Genomic DNA, 25217 nt, shown 5'->3' on the forward strand with positions numbered 1-25217 from the left:
TGCAGGACAGCATTGCTCACACCTCAAGTGGGGGTGTCATTTTCCTGCCACTGCACCCTGCCTTGCATCCTACTGCCTCATGCCCTGCCGACTGGCACTGCAGCCTGTAGTGGGCAGCTGGTCCGCCCACAGCATGTCTCTCTCGACTGTCTGCATTTCTTTTTGTTGATCACAGAGTTCCCATTTTCCAGAAAAAATATAGTACTGGTTAATTTCATAGAACTTCAGTAAGTTTAAGCGTATAATTCATGTTTTTAGTGACTGCTCATTGATAACCTGACAATTCAAAACTGTCACGCTAGTCTTGTTTTCAGGAGCATTTGGTATCTTCAGGAGCCACGTGACACCTGTTCATGTTAGTAGTTTCCTATCTTACCAGTGTCATGCTTGCATATTAATATTTATTCAGATTTGACTTTGACAGATTCTTTTATTTATTTAAATTGTACTTATTTTAGAGAGAGGAAGGAGAGATAGGCAGGGCAGGGGAAGAAGCAGGAAGCATCAGCTCATAGTAGCTGCTGCTTGTATGTGCCTTGACTAGGCAAGCCTGGGGTTTCAAACTTGCAGCTTTAGCACTCTAGGCTGATGCTTTATCCACTGCACCACCACCACAGGTCAGGCTCAACTAATCCTTTAAAAAATATTTTTGAGATGCCAAGTTTATGAAAAGTTCACAGTTCTTATACTTGAGGTCCAGAATTACCAGTTTCTCCCTGTGTTATAAATGAATATCTGAACAGTTCCCTTTCTTTTTTTCCTCTGAATTATGTTGGAGAAGGCAATCCAGACTTTATGGAGGATGATTTCCTATATACCTAAATGTGATCCATGCTGACTTTTTTGTGTCTGTGACAGAGACAGAGAGGGGCAGACTGACAGGAAGGGCAGAGATGAGAAGCATCAGTTTTTCGTTGCTTCTACTTAGTTGCCCATTGACTACTTTCTCATATGTGCCTTCTCGGGGGTGGGGAGACTTCAGCAGACCGAGTGACCCTTTGCTAGTGACCATGGGGTCATGTCTATGACCCTGCACTCAAGCTGGTGAGCCTGTGCTCAAGCCAGATGAGCCTACGCTCAAGCTGGCAACCTCAGGGTTTTTGTATTTTTTTTGAAGTGAGAAGCGGGGATGCAGAGAGACAGACTCCTGCATGCGCCCGACCGGGATCCACCCGGCATGCCCACCAGGGGCGATGCTCTGCCCATCTGGGCCATTGCTCTGATGCAACTGGAGGCATTCTAGCGCTTGAGGTAGAGGCTGTGGAACCGTCCTCAGCGCCTGGGCCAACTTTGCTCCAGTGGAAACTTGGCAGCAGGAGGGGGAAGAGAGATAGCGAGGAAGGAGAGGGGAAAGGGTGGTAGAAGCAGATGGGTGCTTCTCTTGTGTGTCCTGGCCGGGAATTGAACCCAGGACTTCTATATGCTGGGCCGATGCTTTACCACTGAGCCAAGTGGCCAAGGGCCGACTTTGGGGTTTTGAACCTGGATTCTCTGCATCCCAGTCTGATGCTCTATCCACTGCGCCACCTCCTGGTCAGGCTCCATGCTGACATTTCTCACACTGTGGCAGGGACAGTGTCTATAGAACATCCACAAAAGGATGTTCGGAACAGTTGTCAGTCCCCATGTGCGGAGCACATCTGTCAGCAGTCTGGTCCAGGGCATGCTGGCTCTGGTGGGATCGGTGAGCCAGTTCCTGGTAGAAGGCTCACGGCTCTGTGGATGAGCTGCGTCACCATGGCTTCTCTTAAGCTTGCTGTTCTTTTTTCTGTGTTTTTGTGTTTTGTTTTGTTTTTGTATTTTTCTGAAATTGGAAAGGGGGAGGCAGTCAGACAGACTCCCGCATGCGCCCGACCGGGATCCACCCGGCACGTCCACCAGGGGGCGATACGCTGTTCATCTGGGGGCGCTGCTCCGTTGCAGCCAGGGCCATTCTAATGCCCGAGGCAGAGGCCATGGAGCGGTCCTCAGTGCCTGGGCCAACTTTGCTCCAATGGAGCCTTGGCTGTGGGAGGGGAAGAGAGAGACAGAGAGGAAGGAGAGGGGGAGGGGTGAGAAGCAGATGGGCGCTTCTCCTGTGTGCCCTGGCCGGGAATCGAACCCGGGACTCCTGCATGCCAGGCCGACACTCTACTACTGAGTCAACCGGCCAGGGCCTAATCTTGCTGTTCTTAATGGAATAATATGTTATAATTCATTTTCTCTTATTGCAGCTTCCCCATAAAACAGTAAAGTTGAGCAAAGATTTCATAAAATGCCTGTGTGTGTTTTTAAGATGACCCATTTGACGAATTCTTTGGGACTCGACGGGGCTCCCGGGGGAACAGGAACCGGAGCTCAGGCTCCTTCTTCTCGGCTTTCAGTGGATTTCCATCTTTCGGAGGATTTCCTTCATTCGAAACAGGTATCAAACCCTCACATTTAGTTTCTGGTGTGTGAACAGAGGAAGTGCTCGTCAGCAGTGTCCCCTTAGGGCAGTGTCTTCCTTTCTGTAGAACAGCCTTGTACACCTGCCAGTATTTCTTTTTCCTTTAGTTGGTTTCAGAGAGAGGGGAGAGAGAAAGGAGTGGAGGAGTGGGAAACAACAACTTATAGTTGTTTCCTGTATGTGCCTTGATCGGGCAAGCCTGGAGTTTTGAACTGGCGACTTTAGTGTTCCAGGTCGATGCTTTAACCACTGTACCACCACAGGTATTTCCTTTTTTAAATTATTTTTATTTATTCATTTTAGAGAAGAGAGACAGAAAAAGAGAGAGAGAGAAAGAGAGAGAGAGAGAGAGATCGGGGGAAGGAGCAGGAAGCATTTACTCTTATATGTGCCTTGACCGGGTAAGCCCAGGGTTTTGAACCGGCGACCTCAGCATTCCAGGTCAACGCTTGATCCACTGTGCCACCGCCTGGTCAAGCTATATATGTACTTTAATCTTCCCAAGAACATTATACCTGAAAATCCGTTTCTGCTCTTGCTATTTTTTATTTATTTATTTATTTATTTTTACAGGGACAGAGAGAGGGATAGATAAGGACAGACAGACAGGAACGGAGAGAGATGAGAAGCATCAATCATCAGTTTTTTTGTTGTGACACCTTACTTGTTCATTGATTGCTTTCTCATATGTGCCTTGACCACCGGCCTTCAGCGGACCGAGTAACCCCTTGCTCGAGCCAGCGACCTTGGGTCTAAGCTGGTGAGCTTTTTGCTCAAGCCAGATGAGCCCGCGCTCAAGCTGGCGACCTTGGGGTCTCGAACCTGGGTCCTCTGCATCCCAGTCCGACACTCTATCCACTGCGCCACCGCCTAGTCAGGCTCTGCTCTTGCTGTTAATGAAATTTCTGGTTAAAAGTAGTAGTAGGTTTGGGGCTATTACTGCGAAAGCAGCAAAATAATCCACTTAGTCTCACCAAGTCTTTGTTTATTTAACCTCTTTGGCAATTAAACATAAAAGGAGGCAGAGTCCCAGGGAGGTTCACAGGTAGAGGCCAAGGCGGGGCAGTAACCTGGCCCATGCCCAGTGCGGCCACAAGGACTGACTGTCCACAGCACAGTGGGCAGCACGCAGTAAAGGCAGGTCAGCAACTGGGGAGTGGGCACTGGTGGACAAACTTTTACCCCAGGAAGGAGACTCTTCCCGTGGAAGCTTACTGAGATCCTTCTGTCTTTCCGAGCGTTCTATGGTAGGACACGGCAGCGCGCAGCCCATAGTGTTGTCCTGCAAGTGTCTTGCTGGTCACACTAGGAAGGTGGTTCATTTGATCAGATCTGAAGGCAGAGTGCTGTCTTCTAATGTGCTTTTCTCCAGCAGATAGATCCTCAGATGCCATGTGTTAGTGGTAGTGCTCATTTCAGGGAGAATAAAGCACAGCTGGCAAACATGGGACGCAGTCCTCCCTGTGAGAGGCCTTGAGAGTGTCCAGGCTCTCTAGACCTGTCCGGTCCTGGAATAGACGGTGGCCACAGCCACACGGAGATGCCGAGTGGGTAATGTGGCCCATCCACACCAACACATGACAAGTGTGGTGAAGCTTGTTCAGGTTTTTGTATTGCTTGTGATGTGGATAATTCTGGATTAAATAAAATAGTGTTAAAAGTCAATTTTACCAATTTCTTTTTAATTTTTTAATGGTACTGTAAGGAAATTTGAAGTGACGTGTTCGGTTCACATTCTGTTTCTGTTGGCCATTACTGGTTCTAGACAGCAACTGAACCTAGGTTTAGTTGTGCTTAGGGAGCAGGGGTGTTCATGTCAGTGTGAGCAAGGAAACCAGCTTCAGTGTCACGTGTAGTGTGCTTCAGTGTGACCCATGGACATCAGGGTTTAAAGGTGATGACATCCAGAGTGTGAGTGCCGTTTGAGGATGTTGTCTATGAACTACAGATCCATACTTTTAAGGTAATTATCTGTAGAATTCGTTCTAAAGTCACTTTAGTTTTTTAAGAATTCATATTACTATCCCTGTGGTCTCATTGCACAGAGAAGGTAAGCAAGTTGGGTTGCTCTTCCGTCTGCGGTGGGGAGTCTGTTCCTGTGAGAGGTGCCGAGTAGTTCTCCACAAGTTGGGGGGAACCCATGAGGTCCAGCGCAGCAGGTGTGAGGGCAGGAGGGGAGGTGACCTGAGCAGGAGCTGGTTGTCTTGGCCTCTGGACTCAAAAAAGAGTGTCCTCCGCAGCCCTGACCCTGCTGCCCCAGCTGATACCATGCTTACATCAGAGGCTCGCTGTGGGATTCTGAAACTCGGGAATTTTTGCACTAAATATGTAGTCTCCAATCTTCTTTCTCCCTTTATTTCCTATAGGATTTACTTCCTTTGGGTCATTAGGTCACGGTGGCCTCACTGCATTCTCCTCCACGTCCTTTGGTGGTAGTGGAATGGGCAACTTCAAATCCGTGTCGACTTCTACCAGAACGGTTAACGGAAGGAAAATCACTACAAAGAGGTACAGTTATCTCCCACATTCACGTCTGTGATTAGCAGGTGTAATGGTTTTTGAGCACCACATTGCCTTTCAACCCCAAGGGTGTCAGTATAGGTTATATGTTCAGTCTTGGCACCTGAGAACCTTTTTTGAAACATAATTCGTTTTTATTTTATTTTAATTTATTCATTTTAGTGAGAGGGAGGGGGAAGAGAGGGAGAGAGGAACATCTAGCTGCTTCTGTATGTGCCCTGACTGAGGATTGAACCAGCAACTTCTGTGCTTCAGGACAATGCTCTACCAACCAAGCTATCTGGCCAGGGCTTTGCTTTGTTTTCTTTTAATGTATAAATGTTTATTTATTTTTTGACTATAGAGAGAGGAAGGGAGAGAGCAGGAGAGATACAGGAACATCTGTTCTTGTATGTGCCCTGACCAGGGATTGAACTGGTAATCTCTGTGCTTCGGCATGATGCTCTGGCCAATCAAGCTATCCGGCCAGAGCACCTGAGAATCTTAATCTTTGAATTAGAGCCTTTCCTTTTAAGTTTTGTTTACTGTTATATATTAGTAGTCGTCTTCACTTAGAGCCACTCTGCACATGCGGTAACGTGGTGCTAGTGTTCTCAGTGTGCCACATTGCCAGGGTGGTCAAGCAGGAGACACCATAGGAGTAAACACTTTGCTGTTCTGATGACAAGCATGTGCGGGTAGGTAACGCTCAGCTACGCGAACTGGAGACACAGCATGTCTGTCCGAGGAAGTGTTTTAAGAAAGATTGTCAGCAGGTTGGTTTCAGCTTGTTTTTTTCCAACTTTGTAATTTCATGTATGGATGTCCATGGCCATTATGTCCTTTAAGATGCCTGTGTGTTCACACGTGTATTTACTTCAAAAGAAAAAGGTTTAAAAGTGCATTTTATCCTCCAGAATTGTCGAGAATGGTCAAGAAAGAGTAGAAGTTGAAGAAGACGGCCAGTTAAAGTCCTTAACGATAAATGGTAAGGAGCAGCAGCTACGCTTGGATAACAAGTAATTCAACGCACGCATGTAACAGACATGTTAACTGTAACAAGCATCACTTCAGGATTAACAGGAACATTTTTTTGAAGATTTCAAATGAACTCGACTTTCAGTGTAATGGTACCTAATCTAAAGTATTTATACACAGCTCATCGGAGCCCTGTTTGTCATAGACTTCTGAGTTTATTGTTGGGACCACATGATAGAATCTTTTTTTTTTTTTTTTTTTAAATTTTGACTTTAAAATTGTTGTAAATCTCTGTATGCACTTTGCTTTTTTATTAATGTAATCCAAGGTGGCCATGATTTCCGTACACTAACACCAGCACGGACCTGCTTTTCATTGTGTGTGAACCGTGAGCCACATAGTGTCAGCCTGCTGAAGTTAACATTGCCAGGACGAATCTTCCACAAAGTAATTTCAGTTCTTTCCAGTATTTAGTCGTGAGCGGTATTAATGCATCTATGGTACTACATTTCTGGTTTAATAAAAATTGAGGATGTGTCTAGTTGTGCATGAATGCTGGCAACTTAGTAAGTTTTGACAATTGTTTAAATATGTAATGTTAAGTTTAGGTTTAAAAAGTAATGCTGGTAATCTGGGTGTTTGTTATTTGCTTAAAAAAAAAATAAATGCGATGTGTTTGGTGCATTCTTTCCTGAGGGGGCCTGCAGCCTCCTGTGTGTGATTCTGTGCCTGGGCCTCCTCTGCTTTCTGTCCGTCCTGGCCGTGATCGTTTTTTCAGGATTTTTGGAGAGTGTGTGAAGACCTTCCTGTGTACATATAGAATGGTTAGCGATTTATGGAACGTTCCATTATGGCTACAGTTCTACAGGGAAGAGACAAACAACTAGATAGTTATTTTTGTTTTCCCAAAGTATGCTCTGGTTTCTAGGTTCATGTGATGCCAGCCTCAAGACGCATGGCACATGCTAGGGTGCCGTAGATGGGGCAGTCTCTGAGGTCTGACACCACCCCCTCTGATGCCTAGGATCCAGGCACAGGGGTGTGACTAGGACTTTGGTTATGTTTAAACCCCACCCGGTTTTGTTGTGGCAGCAGCATGGAACTGTTGGAAGGATTTTGCCCGTCAGATGTAGTCTCCATGGGAAAGCATGTGGAAATTGCTCATGGTTCTGTCCAGTCTGAATGTGTTGTCACTGAAAGCAAGTAAAAGTATTATAGAGTCTCATAGAGACTATAAGTATTAAAAGGCAGTTGAACTCAGGAAAACTAAACAGTGCTCATGTGTTGTCTCAGCCCGAGAACCTGCAAACAAGGCAGAGGTATGGGACCTTACGTGCAGGAGTGTATGGTGCCCATGTCACACACTAAAGTTTTATTACCGGTAAGCTGCTTTTCATTCATGGTGTTCATGTAGATGATCTCCCTGTTGTGTGAGAATCCTCAAGTAAACACCCAGACCACTGTGGAGTTTTATATTTTCCACGAGAGGGGGAAATAAACCCTTTGGTAGGGAGGTCAGATGGTCCCCCCTAGGTGGGGGTGAATGAGCAATCTGCCCCACGATGGTTGGATATTAGAACACATTTACGGTAGTGGTTTTCCATTTGTGGACAGGCTGGGTCCTTAAGACTGTCTTTTAGGCTGTACAGATTTTCCCCTATCCACTCCCTCGTGTTTCCTCATCTAACCGTTAGTATGGGGAGGCATCTTGCTCCCAGGAGTCTGCATTCAGGAGTTCCCGCTATGGGATTAGGCTCTTGCTGCTGCTGGTTTCTTCCTGTGGGAAAGGGCACAGCCAGGGCAGTGCTGAGTATCCGACGTGAGTTACCAGGATCTTGCCGTACAGGGGGTCAGGCCCAGGTGGTGAGTGTGTGTCTTTGCTCTGTTTAGAAGTCTCCAAGTTGTCTGGTCTTGGCATGTTGTCTAGTTACTGGTATCTTTCTTTTTGTGTTTTTCTGAAGTGAGAAACAGGGAGGCAGACAGACTCTTGCATGCAACCGACCAGGATCCACCCGGCATGCCCACCAGTTAGCGATGCTTTGCCCATCTGGGCCATTGTTCCGTTGCAACCGGAGCCATTCTAGCGCCTAAGGTGGAGGCCATGGAGCCATCCTCAGCGCCTAGGCCAACTTTGCTCCAATGAAGCCTTGGCTGTGGGAGGGGAAGAGAGATAGAGAGGAAGGAGGGGGAAGGGTGGAGCAGAATAGTGCTTCTCCTGTGTGCCTTGACCCGGAATCAAACCCAGGACTTGCACATGCTGGGCTGATGCTCGACCACTGACCCAGCCGGCTTGGGCCACAAAGGATTGTTTTATTTATGTGAATTGAGCTGTGTGTCTCGATCCACGTAAGTTAGAACGGTCCTGTGATGTGCCTTTTCAGGTTTGTTTCAATTGCTTATTGTGGCATTCTCAGTCCATCTTGATAAGAGTCGCACTTCAATCACAGTCCCATTACTTTGGCAATGGAGACCCAGCAAGCAAGCAGGTGGCTCACCTCTGGGGCCAGTGGATACCCTGCGACTGTTGGTCACCCTAGGTTCTAGAGTCATTTGGATGTTAATTGTACTTCAGTACCTGTAGTTGGCAGGAACCGGTTTTCCTCCTCTTTGTCCTCAGCAGTTCTCTCCATCTCCCTACTTCCTCTAAAACAGATTCTGATTCTGTCCTGAGCCCTGTCAGCTGAGGTAGGGTGAGTGGCCCTGAGATCCCTGGGAGAGGGTGTGGCTTCAAGTCCCAATGTGTTCTCAGCACTTTACTGCACTGTTCCCCCTCCAGGTATGTGCTGGGCGTAGGGACAAAGCAGGGCCTGAAGCTGAGGGACCTCAGACAAGTCCAGTGTTGGGCTTTGCAGGCAAATGGTCCACAGATGAGAAAGTGGAGGCTGATGTGCCTCTGTCTCCCATGGTTTTCAGCCCTGAAACCATCCCTGCCCTCAGAACGTGACGATGGGAAGGGAAGCCAAGCTAATAGGCCCATTCTAGGCACTGGTAACTTGGTTAGCACAATGGCCCTCTCTGGCAGAGCTGTAATTCCAGCTTTGCAGGCCCCAGGGGCCTGGCCTCACCAGGGCCTGTCTGTTGCTCATTCTGGGATCTGGCTGCATAGATGTCCTCGTGAGACCTGTGTCTAGAACTACACCCTGAGGGCCACCTGTCTGCATGTTGTAGGAAGTTGCCCAGCTACAGTCTAGTAACCAGCTTTTTGCCTTCCTGTGAGTAAGCGCTGGCTGTCTGAATACCCATGATGTTCAGGACAGACCAGTGGCTTTTATTTTTATTTTTTATTTTTTTGTATTTTTCTGAGCTGGAAACGGGGAGGCAGTCAGACAGACTCCCGCATGTGCCCGACTGAGATCCACTTGGCATTACCACCAGGGGGCGATGCTCTGTCCATCTGGGGTGTTGCTCTGTTGCACCTAGAGCCTTTCTAGCACCTGAGGCAGAGGCCACAGAGCCATCCCTAGTGCCCGGGCCAACCTTGCTCCAATGGAGCCTTGGCTGCAGGAGGGGAAAAGAGAGAGAGGAAGGAGAGGGGGAGGGGTGGAGAAGCAGATGGGCGCCTCCCCTGTGTGCCCTGGCTGGGAATCGAACCCGGGACTCCTGCACGCCAGGCCGACACTCTACCACTGAGCCAACCAGCCAGGGCTACCATCAGGCTTTTAGATGTGGACATGCAGTTGCAGGGAGGCCATGTGCAAATGCCCATGATGGGGCTGAGGAGTTCTGTTCTGGGTGTTTAACAAAAACGACACTTAGCCAAAGTACTGTTGGGGAAACCTGTAGATGGCCTCCTCATGGCACCTGCATGGTTTTATTGCTTTGCAGATGCAGAGGAGCTTGGGCAGGAGGGATTCTTATGTGTTCTAGACTTTCTTCCTCTTCCAGGTCTCTCCTTCCCTCCCTGTTTCCAGCACCACTGCCCTTCTCTAGGATGTGGCCTCCCCGTGGTGTCATTTGTGGCCTCCCCGTGGTGTTATTTCCCATGTGACCTTTTCCCCATTGTTTGGAGAGAGCAGTGGCATCGGTTCTCACTTCTGACCACTCTGCTTTGCCTTCTGTGTTTGTCGTCACCATGTCTTGTATCCACGATCTAGCTTGCTATTATAATCTCTCCACCTCCCCTGACGTGCGACAGGTTTTGGTCTTGTGCCTACGTCATCTTGTGTCCCACTCTTTATGTCTCCGTATCCAAGTCACATCACGGTCGGTACTGATTCCTATGCCTGGTACCCTGATAGCTGCGCGCTGGCCCTTCCACACATACTGTTTTTTCCCTCTGCATCCGTGTTTGCAGGGCCTGTGGTTAGCATCACTCACCTGTGTCAATGGGTTCTGTGTGCACCCCTGAGCTCTGTGCCAACAGGAGCACCCACGCTGGAGTGCAGTTCGTGGGCACATATCTGGCCCTTGGTATTTGAAGGCATCTCCCGATGGGCCCGTGATACATTTTTGGACAATGTTAAGTAATCTCAAATTGGGTGGTATTCAAACTCTGACAAAGTGTTGGGTTACTGCCCCACCCCCCAGGAAAAAAAATGACCCCCACACAACCATGGCTCCTGATTGTACAAATTTGGGAAGAGTGACTGTTGTTTTCTGTGGAGGTTTGTATTCATTTGCGTGTTATCAGCCATGCTTCAGTGCTGAGTTCTCCATTTGGGGAAAGGGCGAGACATTTGCTGTGATACTGAGTGTGCAACAGCTGCTGGCACATTCTTCTCATAGCTGCTTGATGACCGGAGTGTGCTCTGGCCCCACTACGGCAGGCTGTGTTTTTATTTTTAAATTTTATTTAACTGGGTGATACACAGCAAGGTGATTTCTGCTATATTAAATTTTCCAAATGCAAAAAACGACCTGTTAAGACCAATGTAAACTTTATATGTTTTAATAGTTTGTTTACACCCAGGAAGGGGTAGCAGAGATTACACCAACACAGTAAATTCTGTATGGGTTGTAGAATTAGATGTGACTTATTTTTGTAATGTGTATTACTGCCTTTCCGTAGTACAGTCTGCCAACTTTACACTTTTTAATGGTAAATTTCCATAAAAGGAGGGATGATTTAGTAATCAATAGGGTAGAATGGGAAACTGGTGTTGGGTGTGGCAGAGATCAGTGGTTTTATTTTGTGGAGTTTTCAGTTATTCTGAGAGGCACTGTGTGGATGGTGCATCATGATTTTGATTTCTTTACGGGTAGCATGCGGTGACGGTGGCTGGTGCTGGAGCAGTGAGTACGGCTGGGGATCCACTATTGTCTGCTCTGTGCCGCATGCACATTACCACTGCCAACACTGTCCACTGCACTTAACTTGAGAGACGGTTGTGAGGTTGATAGTGAGGCGCTTGTAATGGGGAAATGCAGGTGGATACTCTTGAGTTGGCTTGTCAAGGCGATCCTAAATTTCTCTAGAGGTGGAGCTGTAAGAACTAGCCAGTGTGGCTGGTACCTGGTTGCGGGTCTCTGCCCCAAGGGTGCTGACTCACCTCCTGCTGCTCAGCACACTACGAAGAGCAGTTGGGGGTCCCCACACCCCACACTTAGATACCGTTGAGCTTTGTTTGATTAGATGAGATGTCCATCAGGCCATAAAGACTTCCTGGAAATGGTGTGTGTGGCAGGTCTGCTATCCTGGGCCTGTCTGGGCTCTGGCTTCAGTGGCCTGTGCTATTTGCTTCTCAGGAAGTTAAGCAAGGCCAATAACCTGTTCCTTGCTTTGAAATTGTGGTACAGTGAAGTTGGCTTTGAACATGTGGGACTTACTCCTTTTGTTACCACGAGGCACAGGCAGTGGGGGCTGCTTCCACAGTGTCTCACACATATGGCGGCACCAGGACCGGTTCTGAGTCCTCACTTTTCCAGGTAGGCTCTTGTCTCTGATGACAGTTGTGTGGACTGTGCTCTTACATACTGGTGTCCAGACGGAGCAGGACTGAAGTCTGCGTGGCAGTCCATAGACATGGACTCTGCTCCCTGCTCTGAGGAGCCCTGTCCTCATGGGGCATGCTGTGTGCTTGCTGCCCATTGGGCTGGAGGTGCTGCAGTGGAGTTCTTACCTTTTGGGCTGGACTTCTGTCAAGGAGGCTGTCAAGGAGGCTCGGCCATTTGCAGCACCGTCTTGAGGGGGTGCTGTGGGTATTGCGTGCCAGGAGTGGGGTCGGTTTCTGTCGGCTGTCACAGGTGTTCAAGGGCTAAGTGCCAGAGTGGTGCGGGCTCTTATGGCTCACCTGTGAGATTGAGTCCTGAGTGAGGGGTGCTATACCTTGAAAGGGACATGCTGGTCTCCCCCACAAGTCCCCATGCACGCCACATCTCATCACTCCCTGTCTTGCTGGGGCTCTGTGGGACTTGGACCGAGCGTGCCGTTGAAAAGTAGGTGCTTTGCTGGATGCTGGGGTCTGAGGGCTGCAAAGGAACACTAACAGGGAAGTTCCAACTCAGACCCCGTTCTGGAAGCTTCTGTCACAGCACTAGCCTGCCAGGACTAGCACGTCCTTACTCACTAAACAGCAGGTGGTCCAGCTCCTAGGGCCCCTTGTGGTTTCTGGCCCCAGCCCCAGAAACTGTTTCCAGGCTGTGCTCTGGAAACTGAGGCAGAGGCTTGTTGCCACAGGAAACAGTCCTTTGTTCCTGGAAGCTTGCAGGATGCGGGTCATGTGGGAGGGTGGCCACATGGACAGTGGTTGGAGGGCGGTGGACAGGTGATTCTGGAACATGACTAAGCGTAAAACCTGCAGTCTCAGGAGGGTATTAGAAAGCCCGCCTTGTGCCCCTCTGCTATTATAGGCATGCTGTGCGGGCCTTCCTGTGCATGGGGCTGTCCCAGCACCACCCCCCAGTACAGGAGCAGACAGTGGTCAGAGTCAGTATTGTGCTGACACCCCCATCACTGGGTACAGGTGGGCCCTGGAGGCAGAGCCACCTCTATTCTGGCCACCCTGTTCTTGAAGAGACCCAAGGGGCATCTGTGGACAGCAGTTGGAGAATTTGTGGGGACCTTTACAAAGCTCTGTGCTGCCAGTCTGTGTCCTGGGGTAAGAAAACTAGCCCTTCATAATGGCCCAGGCTGCGGCGGGCAGAAACTGGGTCCTCCTTCATGTGCTGGGTGATGGGAGGTTGTTCGTCTGCAACTCTGGTCACAGCTGGGGTGTTCACGGCAGGCTCTCATGGTGAGACCAGGGCCTGCCAGTGCCACAGCTGCTGAACTAAGGGTGTGTGTGTGGGCCCTTGGCCTTGACACTCAAAGTGACAGGATCGTCCTTATTAAGACCCCTTTTCTCATTCTCGAGTGGAATACAGGCGTCACCTCAGCTCAGTAATGCATTGAGGCAGTGGCCTTTTTCATAAGCCTGTTAGCACCTAGTAACGTGCACACGGTGGCTGAAGTGGCCTGGTGGATCCATGTGGGGGTGTGTGCAGTGTCCAGCAAAGGCTTCTGTGCGAGGAGCGGCGGTTGTCTGGTCTCAACCTCCACTGCTACTTCCTTCCCCTAATGGTTTTCCTGGTACCCAAGATACTCAAGTTTCACGGGGAACCTTGTGGGGTCCATGACTTGATTGTCCTTGCTCCAGACTCCGGATCATTGGAGCTCCTAGCGTGGCTGGGAGGGGCCTGCAGAGCCAGGAGGTCACCATGTCCTCAAGGTTGACCATGCAGGTAAGTCAGGGGCACTCGGTGGTGTGTCCCAACCGTGCTTCTCTGGCTCATGTGGAGGCCAGGACTGCAAGCCCAGGTTTCAGCCCTGGCCACACCAAAGGACGCAGAATAGGGCCGGAAGGAAGGCAGGCTTTGCGGAGGTGGAGCTGGGACTGGACTAGGGTAGGAGGACGGGCCCAGGAGCAGAGGCGAGGGGACACTATTTCCTGTCACTATGAGACCTTGGGCAGATGGAACAAGTGAGATCAGAGGGCTGCCCGTCCCTGCCATGGGTCACCAAGGCCTGGCCTCTCCCAGAATAGCACACACCTGTCCCTCCTGGTGAGCATCTCTTCTAAAGGGGGGATGCTCTCCTGGGTCAGTGGTTTAGCTGCTGTGTGAGCGCCGAGGGCAGCCAGGTACCAGGCAGAGCGGGGAAAATGCCTCTTTTGCCCTTTCGTTGGGTGTTGCTGTGGAGTGTCTGTGTGTTTGTGTATTTGGGGTGTTTTCAGGTATCAAGCTGAGCATTTTCTAACAGACCGCAAACACAACATACACAGTGGCTGTGGCAGCACGTCTTGGGCCCGGTGAGTAGAGCTGGCTGAGCAAGGGGACACGTGATGGCAGAGCCGACCCCAAACTGGGCGTGTCTCTTCCAGACAGCGGCTCATGTGGCCTAGGCTGGTGAGTGAAGCAGCAACAGCAGAGCTTGTGGAGGTCACTGTTGTGTGTGCAGAACTCAGTGACAGTGCTCATGAACATTGGGCTCCCACGAGCCGTGTGGGGGACAAGGCCACCCCCTTCCTTGTCTGTGACTGAAGGGCTGCAGGGACCCCTGCTAGTGAGGTAAGTGGGACAGGTGAACTCAAACTCCTGGAAGGTCCCCCACGTCACACATCTCTTCTGCCTTTGTGCAGCTCGGAGCAGCCAGTGGCACAGCCACGCTTGATTTAGATACCTGAAACGTTAAATTCCTCTCAAATGTTACCCTTGGGCAGACCAAGGGTAGTTGTAAAGCTCATGGAAATTACTAGGTGTGACTGCCTAGAGGCAGGGAGTGGGTGACTAATCTTCAGAGGGGTAACCCAAGGGCCAGCACCTTCTGCTGTCATATCTGTGAGACTGAGTGTGTGCTTCCTACCTGGGTAGACAGGGCTGGACGTGTCACCTGGGTAAGGTTCTGTGTAAATTTCTCCTACTGTCTGCCCACCTTCGGAGAGCTACAGTGACAGGCCCTGAGCACAGGACTCAGCCGGAGCACCTGTAGCCACCATGTCCCTCCCAGCTCCTGACTGCACCTAAGATGTGGCTGTGAACGCCAAGTCTCCCCATGACTGCTTTGTTCACAGCACTGCCAGAGGCTTGGTGTCCCGGGAGTGGCCTGTACCCTGGTGCTGTCCTGGGCCTGGCTTCGCAGGCATGTGCTCGGGACCTGATCCGAGTGGGAAGTGTGTGCAGTGGAGTGGGAGCTGCCTCAGAAGGAGACGTGAGGTCCTGGGGTGTCCTGACACCAGTGACTGCCGGTGTTCCCACCCAGCGCCCAGATCTGCTTGCTGAAGCATCTCCTGACAGAACTGGTTTCCTTTTGTGCGGGGTGGGGGAGCATACATGTCATGTGCATCTGAGGTTGTATAAAATTGATATGGAGGCTTAACAGGAAAAGCCCTCAGCTGTAAGCCGCAGACTTTAGGCTAGCCGAGCTATTCTTGTTTCTCAGGAAAGAGCTTCTGTGCTTAGTGTGGGTGACATCTTGGGTAGCTCCCTTCTCAGACCAGCATGCTCTGGTCCCTAGTGCTGCTGCTGCTGAGGATGTGCCCTAGGACCCTGAGGGGCAGGGTCCTATGAGGACTTTGGGCATCCTGATGTGTCCTGTGGTAATGCTGTAGGTTAAGGCACCACCAAGGTAAGAGGTTAAGGCCTCTTACCAGCATTGTACCCGGTCCTCAGCCACTAACAGACCAGTTTAAATGACTGGAATTGTAAAAGCCCTTTAGATGACATTCTTTTAAAAAGTTCATTGCAGGAGGGTCTTGGTGAACAAACAGTTGTTCTCTGTGGAGGAAGTAGGGAGGGCAGGCAGTCAGTGTGGGACACAAGATGCCTGTGGGCGTCTTGCTTCAGGTGACCTGGGGCAGGGAGCTCTAAAAAGGGGGAGTCTGAAATGATGGACATTACCACTTATTCTTTTACTGGCTTCCTAGTTGCAACTGAAAGTGTAAAACTTATGGTTTTGGCGTGATGAGGACTGTCCCTGGCAGGATCTGTGTCCAGTGTGGCAGACTGCAGTGTTGTGGGTTCTCTGCATGTGTGCAGGTGGGGCAGGGACGTGGGCAGGCCTCCCCGGCTAGCACCTCCCTTCTCACGCTGACTTGAATGTTCAGTGGATGGGCAGTGTCTGTAGGGTGTGGGCTCTAGATTCAAAGTTGCCCAAAGATGAGACCAAAAGCCGGACCCAGAGCCTTGTCCAGGGTTGCACTGCTGGGCTGAGTCTGAGGACCTGGCAAAGGGATCCAGCCGTGGGTCTTGACAGGACTTCAGGGTTGGGGTGGGTTCCACTTGGTCGTTTTCCTCTCAGGTGACGTCAGGCCCCAGCAGTGCACCTGGGGCAGTTGAGGCCGCCAGCTCAGCGAAGGTGGCGTCCCACAGTGGCCACTCAGGAAGGGAGGCCGCAGCAGCCTGTGTGTGGCCCTCCCGTGGTGCCCACCTCATGCCTGTCTCTGTGTCCTTTCAGGTGTGGCTGATGAGGAAGCCTTCCTGCAGGAATGCCAGCTCCGAGGCCAGCAGGCGCTGCCTGCACAGCTCACCAGCACCAGTGTCCGCCCGCCAAGGGCCCATAAGCCCATCCCGCTTCCCAAACACACGTCCCCTCCCTATGTCGGTGAGGAAGAGGATGAACCAGGCCGACACAGGGCCACCAGCAGCTGGGATACCTCCATGTTCTCAGCAGGTGTGCAGAGGGGAACTGAGGCAGAGCGTCCCCACAGGGACACATCTCTTACCACCCAAGGCCAGCGGGGACAGAAAACGGTGCTGTGCTGTTGTGTCCTGACCTGAGGGGCGGGGGCGGGGCTGGTCAGCCAGCCTGGCAGGTGCTACAGGAGCACCTTCCACGACATACCTCACAATTAAAATGGGGTATCAGCCTTCTGTGACGGTATGAAGTGTGTTGTCTTGGTCACAGATGACAGATGCCACAGAATTGCCAGGTACTGCTTTACCCTAAAATGCTCCTTTTTGTAACTTCTTGGAACTTGGATGGGAACGTGCCTCGAACAGTTTTAGTGCCACCTTGTTTGCCATTCTTCCACCCTTTGTGCCTGTATGGTGTTTGGTTAAACATAGAACTACACAGCCTACTGGGTGTGGGCCTGGTGGCCTTGACCTCTGGCACTGCCCTCATCTGGTTTCTAGACTTGTAATCTGTCATGGCCCGATGGGTCTTTGATGTAATTTCCCATAAAAGGTTCTGGGTGGTCTCTGAGGGCACAGCTGTGCTTTAGGTTTGACCACAGGGAGTCACTGAGTTCACTGCGTGAGTTCATTGTGTGTTGGAGGAAGAGGTTCATGCTTGATTCTGTATCTGGGTGACTGTGAGGTGACCTCTGTGGACCTCGTTTGAAGCTGTGTTGTCTCAGAAATGAGTTCCTCTCCCAGAACTTCCTGTTGGAAACCAGTCCCTTAACACACCTTCTGGTCCTTCTCAGAGCCCAGGTCCTAGGGCAGAAGGGAACATCCATCTCCCTGGAGGTAGTGTCCTGGGGCTTTGGCCATGGCATAGAGCCTCCATCCCTGAGCCTTTTCAGTACGGTTGAGAGAGACGGACCATTGGAAGGGCCACGTGATCCAGGAAGACCCTGCTTGGCCTTGAGTGGACGTGGGTTGTTTGCCCCAGATTCATTGTCCCCTGTAGGAGCTGAGTGGCCCTCAGGCTGGGTGAGGGACCCCAACATTCAGGGGTCTTGCCCAGGGGTAGGATTGTTGCTCCATTTCCCTGAACAAGCTCCATTTGACAGGGACTGAAAAGTCTGTGGCGTCGAGCTGGAAGGACACCCTAAGTCTTCTAGGTCAGTCCTAGTTCCCAGGAGTGAGTGAGGTGTTGGACCTGCCTGGCAGTGTCATGGCTGAACACAGCCAGTCTCCCGGGACTAAAACTGTATCCTGAGCTCAGTGTGAGACCCCCATTCCCACACTGTGCTTGTTGAGTGAAAGACACTTTGTCACCTGCTGGAGCATCCTGAGAAAGTCAGAATTGGCAGGAAAAAGCAAGTCCTCTAAACTCTCACGTTTCTGTCAGTGTCACCGGGTCCCTCCTGGGTACCATCATCAAGTGGGGACTATAGTAGTCAGCAATGCTGAAGGGCTGGTGGCCTGCCTCACACCCTGCAGCTTCCTTGCTCAGTGGGGACTGGAGCACCTCTGGGAGTGTTTCTGAATGCTGTTAGAGTTAAGTATTTTTTGTTGTTTTCGAATCAAGTCATGAGAAGGCTGATTTGCAGATGTGACTCCTAGCAGTGTGCTGTGAGCACACGTCAGAACCCAGGGGTAGGATTCTTCATTAGACATGATAAAGCCTCCCTGAAGGAAGAGTCAAGAAACTGAGTCATTTGGGAAGACTGCAGGTAAAAAATTCCAGAGCTTGATGCTGAGCTGGTGATGGCTCGAAGGATGATGACACCTGGTGTCTGGGCATCTCTGTCCCATGAACAGGTGGGTTGGGCTCCCCATCCTGCAGCCATGGGATGCTCCTGCTTCAGGCTGGGGTCCTTCCATTTAGGTGGCTCCCATGTGACCTGGATGGGTCACCCATTCATCTTCTGGCTATGTTACCAGACTCGGGTAGTATTCCTTAAAAAAGAAGCACATATAAGAAACTTACTCAAGAAGTTATCCCTGCTTACACCACTTGATCAAACGCAGCGCAGATGTCCCTGGCGCAGGGACAGTGCCGCGTGGAGGCAGCCAGCAGTTTCTGGGAGGAACTATTGTGGGCAACAGCCGAGCTCTCAGGAGGTACACTCCCCAGACATGGACTTGGTTGCTGGAGTGAGCAGCTCCCGTGTTTGTAGTCATGTAACTCAGCGTTGGGTGCAGCGGGAGGGCTGGTGGGAAGTAGGGGGACTCTGGTGTGACTGCGTCCCCTGGTCGGGGTTCGGGCTGCTTGGTGGGGCATAGGCAGCAAACAGATGAAGCGGTGTGGGCCCCAGTTGCTGGCATTTATTGTCTTAACGTGCTCTTGCCTTAGAAGTCTAACCCTTTTAACTGGCTTGCTCCATTTGACATTAGAGGGTGTCCATGGTCTTGGCTCACCTCAGGAGCCAGCAAATCATAAAGGAACACGTTGAAAAGGGCAGCACTTTTCCCTCATGAATCACACCTTCCTACAGGTGTGGCTGTTGAGGGAAGCTAAAAACTATTCCACGTGAAAAAAACCCCAGGAAGGAAGAGTTGATCCTTAACTCTTTCCTGGGACACCTCCCCACACTTGTGAGGCTGGTTGGCGCTGCTTGGAGTTTGGGTAACTTCCCTCAGGGAAACTAATTAGTCTACGCTTCTCCACTAAGAGTGTAGAGCTGCTCTGGACAAACTTTTCTGTGAGGGCTTGAGGGCACTGGCTGTGACACCATCCCCAGAGGACAGAGCCTGCCTTTCCTAGGGAGCTCAGGGCACAGGAGGAACTGCATTTTCTTGTTTTGTCTTTCCAATTAAACATTGAACATTGTAAGTTAATACCAAAGTAATTCTGTCTTATAATAGACCTATGTGCCCTCTGCAGCCCCAACACCATCCCTGCGCCACCTCTCAGGGTGTTGGGGTTTTAACCCCTGCCTTGTGACCCTGTTTCTTTTTTTTGGATTTTATTTATTCATTTTTATTGAGGGGAGGCAGAGAAGGGGAAGGAGCAGGAAGCATCAACTCCTGTATGTACCTTGACCAGGCAAGCCCAATCAAGCAACCTCCGTATTCCAGGTCGACGCTTTATCCACTGTGCCACCACAGGTCAGACGACCTTGTTTCTTTACAATTCAAGATTCCTTCACATCAGAAAGGACCGGGTTTTCCCATGAGCACCTTACCTCTTGGTTTGGGGCACTGGTTGGAGCTGGTTTGGCAGATGGGTTAGGGACCCGGATGGCCACACTGGTTGGTAGAAGCAGGTGCAGGTGGTGTGACACACAAGACTGTCCCAGGCTTGGGAGGGTTGGTGGGTGCAGAGCCCGGAGCTCAGTCTGCATGCTCCCAGACACCAGCTTTCTACACCGTGCTCCCTTCAGCCTGAGAACTTTGACACAAGTGCTGTCGCAGGTCGGGGCTGTCAGAATCAGATGTCCGTTTCCTTACATGATTTTGAAGAAATCTGACCATTCAGTGGACTCCACACCTGCTGCTGGCTCTCTGAGCCTCTGGTCTGGAGCTGGGTGCCGTGTGTCCGTTGTGCCCCAGTTGCAGGGGATGGGTAACTGCTGGGGGAAGGGGTGCAGCTTCACGGTCATTAAGTTCCTCTGGTTTGTCTGTGGTCTCAGCACTGAGAAATGCCTGTTTAGTGAGTGGGGAGCCCATTGCCTGTCCTGTGTTCATGGCGCCTCTGCAACCCTACACCAGGAACCTTTGGGCACTCCTGTCCCATCAAAGCCAACCCAGGCTAGTTCCAGGGTTTTTTGTTTTTTTTTTGTATTTTTCTGAAGTTGGAAACGGGGAGGCAGTCAGACTCCCGCATGTGCTCGACCGGGGTCCACCCGGCATGCCCACCAGGGGGTGATGCTCTGTTGCAACCAGAGCCATTCTAGTGCCTGACGCAGAGGCCACAGAGCCATCCCCAGCGCCCGGGCAAACTTTGCTCCAATGGAGCCTCGCCTGCGGGAGGGTGAGAGAGACAGAGAGGAAGGAGAGGGGGAGGGGTGGAGAAGCAGATGAGTGTGCCTTGGCCGGGAATCAAACCCAGGATTCCTGCACGCCAGGTCGATGCTCTACCACTGAGCCAACCGGCCAGGGCCTAGTTCCAGGTTTTTTCCACAGAAGAAGGACCCTCTGGGCCCAGCTGTGGCCCACCTGACCCCAGCTCCATTCCCCCTCTAACCTGTAACCACCTCTGGTGCATGACACAGCGCAGGTTCCCTAACAGTTCTGCTTCCATGTCTGTCCTTTGGAGAGTGTTGTCTTCCTCTGTCCTGTTCTGATGTCACTGCTCCAGGCCCTCATGTCACCTCAGGGTTGGCGTTGCAAGCAGTCCTCAGGCATCTGCACAGCACAGCCCTTTTCTTCTGTTCACTCAAACTGTGAGGACCTTCCCTGAACGCCTGGTCTGGGCGGCACACTGATGGGCAGTGTGACACCCTCCTGTGGGCCCGCGGATGCTGGTGAAGGGCTGGCAAGAGGGGCCGTGGATGTCTCAGATGAGAGCCCAGGGCTCCTGGGTCCTGTGTTCTTGCAGCTGTCCCAGCACAACTGCGCCTTAGTCAGGTGGCTTCCAGCTGGCCGCAGGTGGATGGCGGACAGCAGCCAGGTGGGAACCCACGTGGCTGAGTGCGCGCTGACTCCCCAGAGTAGGTGGGCATGTCAGGACTGGGGGTGATGCTCTGAGGTGTCACCTGGGACTCAGAATCTTGAAGAAGCTTTTAGGGTCCACAGGGGCCCTGGCCTGGTCCATTACTTGGTTCTGTTCCATTTAGGCCATTTAAACAGCTCTTCTGCCCTGGCTGGGTGGCTCAGTAAGCGGAGCATAGTCCTGGCACACCAAGGTTGCAGGTTTAACCCCTGCACAGGGCAGATAAGAAAAGCAACCAATGAGTGCACAAATGGAACAAGTAGATGCTTCTCACACCAATCCCCCTCAAATCAATTGGAAGAATTTTAAAAATAATTTTAAACTGAGCTTTTCCTACCCAAATTCAAATTTCAACCCCCCCCCCCCCCAATGTCCTGGCTTGATTACTGACTTAGCACAGCTCAGCTATTTCTGCAAAAAAGCCAGAGGTCCCTAACTGGCCCCGACAGTCTCCAGCAGGTGTGTCCTGTGGCCTCCGTCCAGCACCTGGGATGGAAGGCAGGTGTTGGGGCCTCACAGAGCTGACTGGTGGAGGAAGCCCAGGGATACCAGGTGTCGGGGCTGTGCCCTTGCCAGGTGGGACCCAGAGCAGGGACCTCTGAGGTGGTGGGTGAAGGCTGTGGTGTCCTGTGAATTGTGTGGGATGTCAGTCTTTGTTCTGTTGAGTTTTAGGTGTAGACTTGGAGAGTGAGAATGTGTAACTTTGTGTGCTGTGTTCATGTGGTGACAAGACATGGTTGGCACTTGGTGGGGGACCTGTTGCTGTCTGCAGTGTTTGACAAGCCGTGTTTTCTTAGGATTCAAAGAAGGTGGCAAGAGGAAGAAGCAGAAGCACAAAGACGAGTCCAAGAAGAAGAAGTCAACCAAGGGGCTGCACTAGAGCGACGGGGCTGCTCCCGCGTCGCAGCGCTGTGTGGTGTGTGCACGCGACATGTAGGGCATCTGCTTCACCCGGCCCCAGAACACACCCTCTCACAGCCCTGGGGACGCTGATGGGGCCGGCCTGACAACCACAGGCAGCGGCAGCGGTGTGAGCCACCGCACTGCCCACTTCCCCAGCACTAAGATCGCATTTCCTGCAGAGCGCCTGGGCTCCAGCTCCTCCTTCCTGGCGGCCCAGCCCCTACCGGCACCTGACTTAGCTTTAGAGGTGACAGTGATGCTCAGGCCCCTGGTGGCCGTTCACGGAATGACTCCTCACGGTTGTACGGTATTGGGAGGATATTTGAGTGTAGGTGACTCACAGGGAACATATATCACACCTGAGCCGTGACCAGCAGGTACTTCCTTTCAGTTCATAAAGTAAGACCTTGGAGCACCTGGACTTGTCCATGGTGGCCTCGATGGGTCACACCAGAGGTCACATTACTCCCTGTGCTTATGGTTTTAAATCTGATGTTCTCTAAGTTCTCCCAACTTGACTTCTAAAGTTCTTTAGTTTTTACTAAATACCACCTCCCCCCCCCCCCCCCCCCCCATTCATAATTGTTCTTTTGAGCACGTACATAGGATTCTACTTCCGTAAAACCACCACCTCTGGCTCTAGGTTTAGGATCTTCTGGGGAGAAATAGGCTCTTTGCACACACACAGACACACAAACGTACCAGCAGGTGAGCTGACTCAGTACCCCTCTGCGGATGGAACCACCCACCCTCTTCCAGCAAGACTGGCAGCCTTGGCAGTGGTTTTTTTGCATGAACTGCTGCTTAACCTTTTGCTTCCTGAGCTGCAGTCTGGGTGCTGCCTAACCCTGCTGCTCCCCATGGCAACATTTCCTCCACTGACCCAAGGGCCTGCTGTGTCCCCCTCACCTTTCCCCTTCCCCCTTGGAAATAAGGGGACTGGGAAAACTGGGCGTGATGTAAAAATGCCAGCAACTTGAGCCCCGTGGTGCTGTGCTGCTGGATGAGTGTGACGTCTGTGAGTCTAACATGGCGGTCACAGGGAAGTTAGTTTGGTGGGGGGTGCAGGCTGTGGGCTAGGACCCTGGGGCGTGACACTTGTGGGAGGAATGTAGTTGTGTCAGGGTGACCTGTAGCATAAATAAAGTGTGAGCTTCAGTGTGCGGCCCATGTGCCGTCATTCAGACCGGGAGCCGCACTGCCTGTCACGGTGGGATAAAGGTAGTCCTGCATCATATGAAAGATGAAGGGATGTTTGGGGCAGAGAGCTGTATTCTGAGCTACATGCTACATAATGAGGTACCTGTGAGAAACCAGATGCCTTGGGGTGGGGGTGGGGACTTACCAGACTGAGCAGTGACCTTGCTGGGAGGAGGGGCTGTGGAGGGGCAGTTCCAGAGCCAGGGGTTGTCCTGAGTGGGACAGGGCACATCACTGCAGGGGCCATGTCTCTCGGCCAGGCACAGGAATAGCACTGGGGGTGTTGGGGTTGTGAGTGTCCTTTAGCCAGCATGTGACAAGTGTGCATGGGTCTGGAGGCCCGCCTCGGCCAAGGGGCCAGCTCCTCGGTGAGGGGGTGCTGTCTTGCACAGGTGGGTAGTGGGGAGTTGTGTTTTCTGTGCTACCTCTCACCTTGGGGTTCTCTAGCGGTGGGGGCATGGGAACCCAGCACCCATCTGCAGTGCAGTGGGGTTCATGAGACAGCTGGGAGGTGGTAGGGGAGTTGTGTCTCAGCCTCCAGCTGTTCCTTCACCGAAGGTGCCCCTCTAGGGACAGCGCTTGCAGGGCCCAGAGGGGACATCTGGCTGCTCCCTGTTTGGAGGAATAAGGGCTGTTACATTCACTTCAGACATACTTCAGAATGAAATGCTTATTCTGGAGTGCTCAGTCATAGGAAATTGCACCAACAGTCCCAAGAGATCCCATGTCTACAGGCAGCCAATACCCCCCCCTCATCCGCCTATCTCGGGCCCCCAGGGCCCCCTCACCCACACCCTGACCTATCATAGGCATCCAGGTTCCCTGGTGACTTCTCAGAACATCCCTGAAAAATGGCAGGTGACTGGCTGGCATGGCCAGTCATGGTCATTAGCATGTCACTAGCCTGATAGTGCTGGAAGAGGCCTTGTTTAGGCTGGTAAGCCTGAGCCCCTGGTCTTGCCTGACAGGAAATGACAGCTGCTTTACAGTGTGGCGAAGCCCTCCCCCTCCATTGTGATGGCACCATCGCCACCCAGCTTGGTACAGGGGCTGTTCAGTATGCAGGTGGGAGCATTCACCACCTTGTCCAAACTTCCCTGGGCTGCTTAGAATTTAAGTGGTGAGATACACAGGTTATGGTGTGAAGTGGACACTTAAGGGATGTTGGCACATCCACATTACTATGCAGCCATCACCATCTTCCCAAACTGAAACTCACTGGTAATATGCATTACCTGTGCCCTCTCCCAGCCCCTGTGCTCACCATCTCCTGTGTCTCCATGATTCAACAAATAGGTCCTCTGTGAAGGGCACCACACAGTGTATGTCCCTTTGCTGTCTGGCCCGTTTCACTCAGCACACTCCTATGGTGGAGGGACCACATTTGCTTGTCTGTCTACAATGGACAGACACCTGGGTGTTTTCACAGGGTTGCGCTGACTAGGATACGAGTGAGTGCGGCATCTGCTCTGGGAGTGGTGCTGTTTCTGATCCTGTCCCCAAATGGATTGCTGGGTGTGCCAAAGACGAGCAGGAGTGCATGTGGGGGGCCCTCGGCCACCAAGCAAAGTCATCTCCATGGTGCCTGACGTGTTTGCTTTTTCTAGCTTCCAGGGGTGGGAGGCAGGCAGGAAGATGGCCCTGGCCCCAGCAGCTGGGTTTGTTGATGGGCAACACTGGGTGCTAGGCCCCTTCCAGGCTGTGTGGTTCAAAGCTGCTTCCTCCCTGTGACCTACTCTCTCAGTCCCCCTTGCCACTGGCCACCTCAGAGGGTTTCCCAGGTTACACTTGCCTGCCCCAACCTCTGGGGTCCCACTGTCTCATCAGCATGTCCCAGGCAACATGGTTGTCACTGGAGGGAGGGGGGGAGCTCAGGAGCCTCCCTGGGGTCACGTTGAAGGCACCACAGGGATATGTTTCTGGATGGTCCCCAGTGTGTGATGGGCATTAAGGTATCTTCACCTTGGAGCCCATTCCAGTGATGACTGCCACCAAACAATAGCCTAGCTCCTCACTGCTGGACCAGAC

General features: G+C 51.7%; 1 protein-coding gene across 5 annotated transcripts in view; it reads left to right on the forward strand.

The window, feature by feature from the left end:
- Nucleotides 1-23148, forward strand: part of DNAJB6 (DnaJ heat shock protein family (Hsp40) member B6) — a 48047-nt gene extending 24899 nt beyond the window's left edge. For 4 of the 5 annotated variants that reach the window (XM_066385645.1, XM_066385647.1, XM_066385646.1 and 1 more), the window contains 4 exons: nt 2276-2404; nt 4795-4936; nt 5845-5915; nt 16275-16690. In XM_066385645.1, coding sequence (XP_066241742.1) covers nt 2276-2404; nt 4795-4936; nt 5845-5915; nt 16275-16597 — 665 coding nt within the window. In that variant the 3' untranslated portion in view covers nt 16598-16690. Of the gene's footprint in view, nt 1-2275; nt 2405-4794; nt 4937-5844; nt 5916-16274; nt 16691-21883 lie in introns of those variants that run through there. The other variant, XM_066385649.1, reaches the window with a different exon arrangement.
- The last annotated feature ends 2069 nt before the right edge of the window (nt 23149-25217 follow it).

Source organism: Saccopteryx leptura, chromosome 5 (genome assembly GCF_036850995.1).
Source record: "Saccopteryx leptura isolate mSacLep1 chromosome 5, mSacLep1_pri_phased_curated, whole genome shotgun sequence".
Classification (NCBI taxonomy): Eukaryota; Metazoa; Chordata; class Mammalia; order Chiroptera; family Emballonuridae; genus Saccopteryx; species Saccopteryx leptura.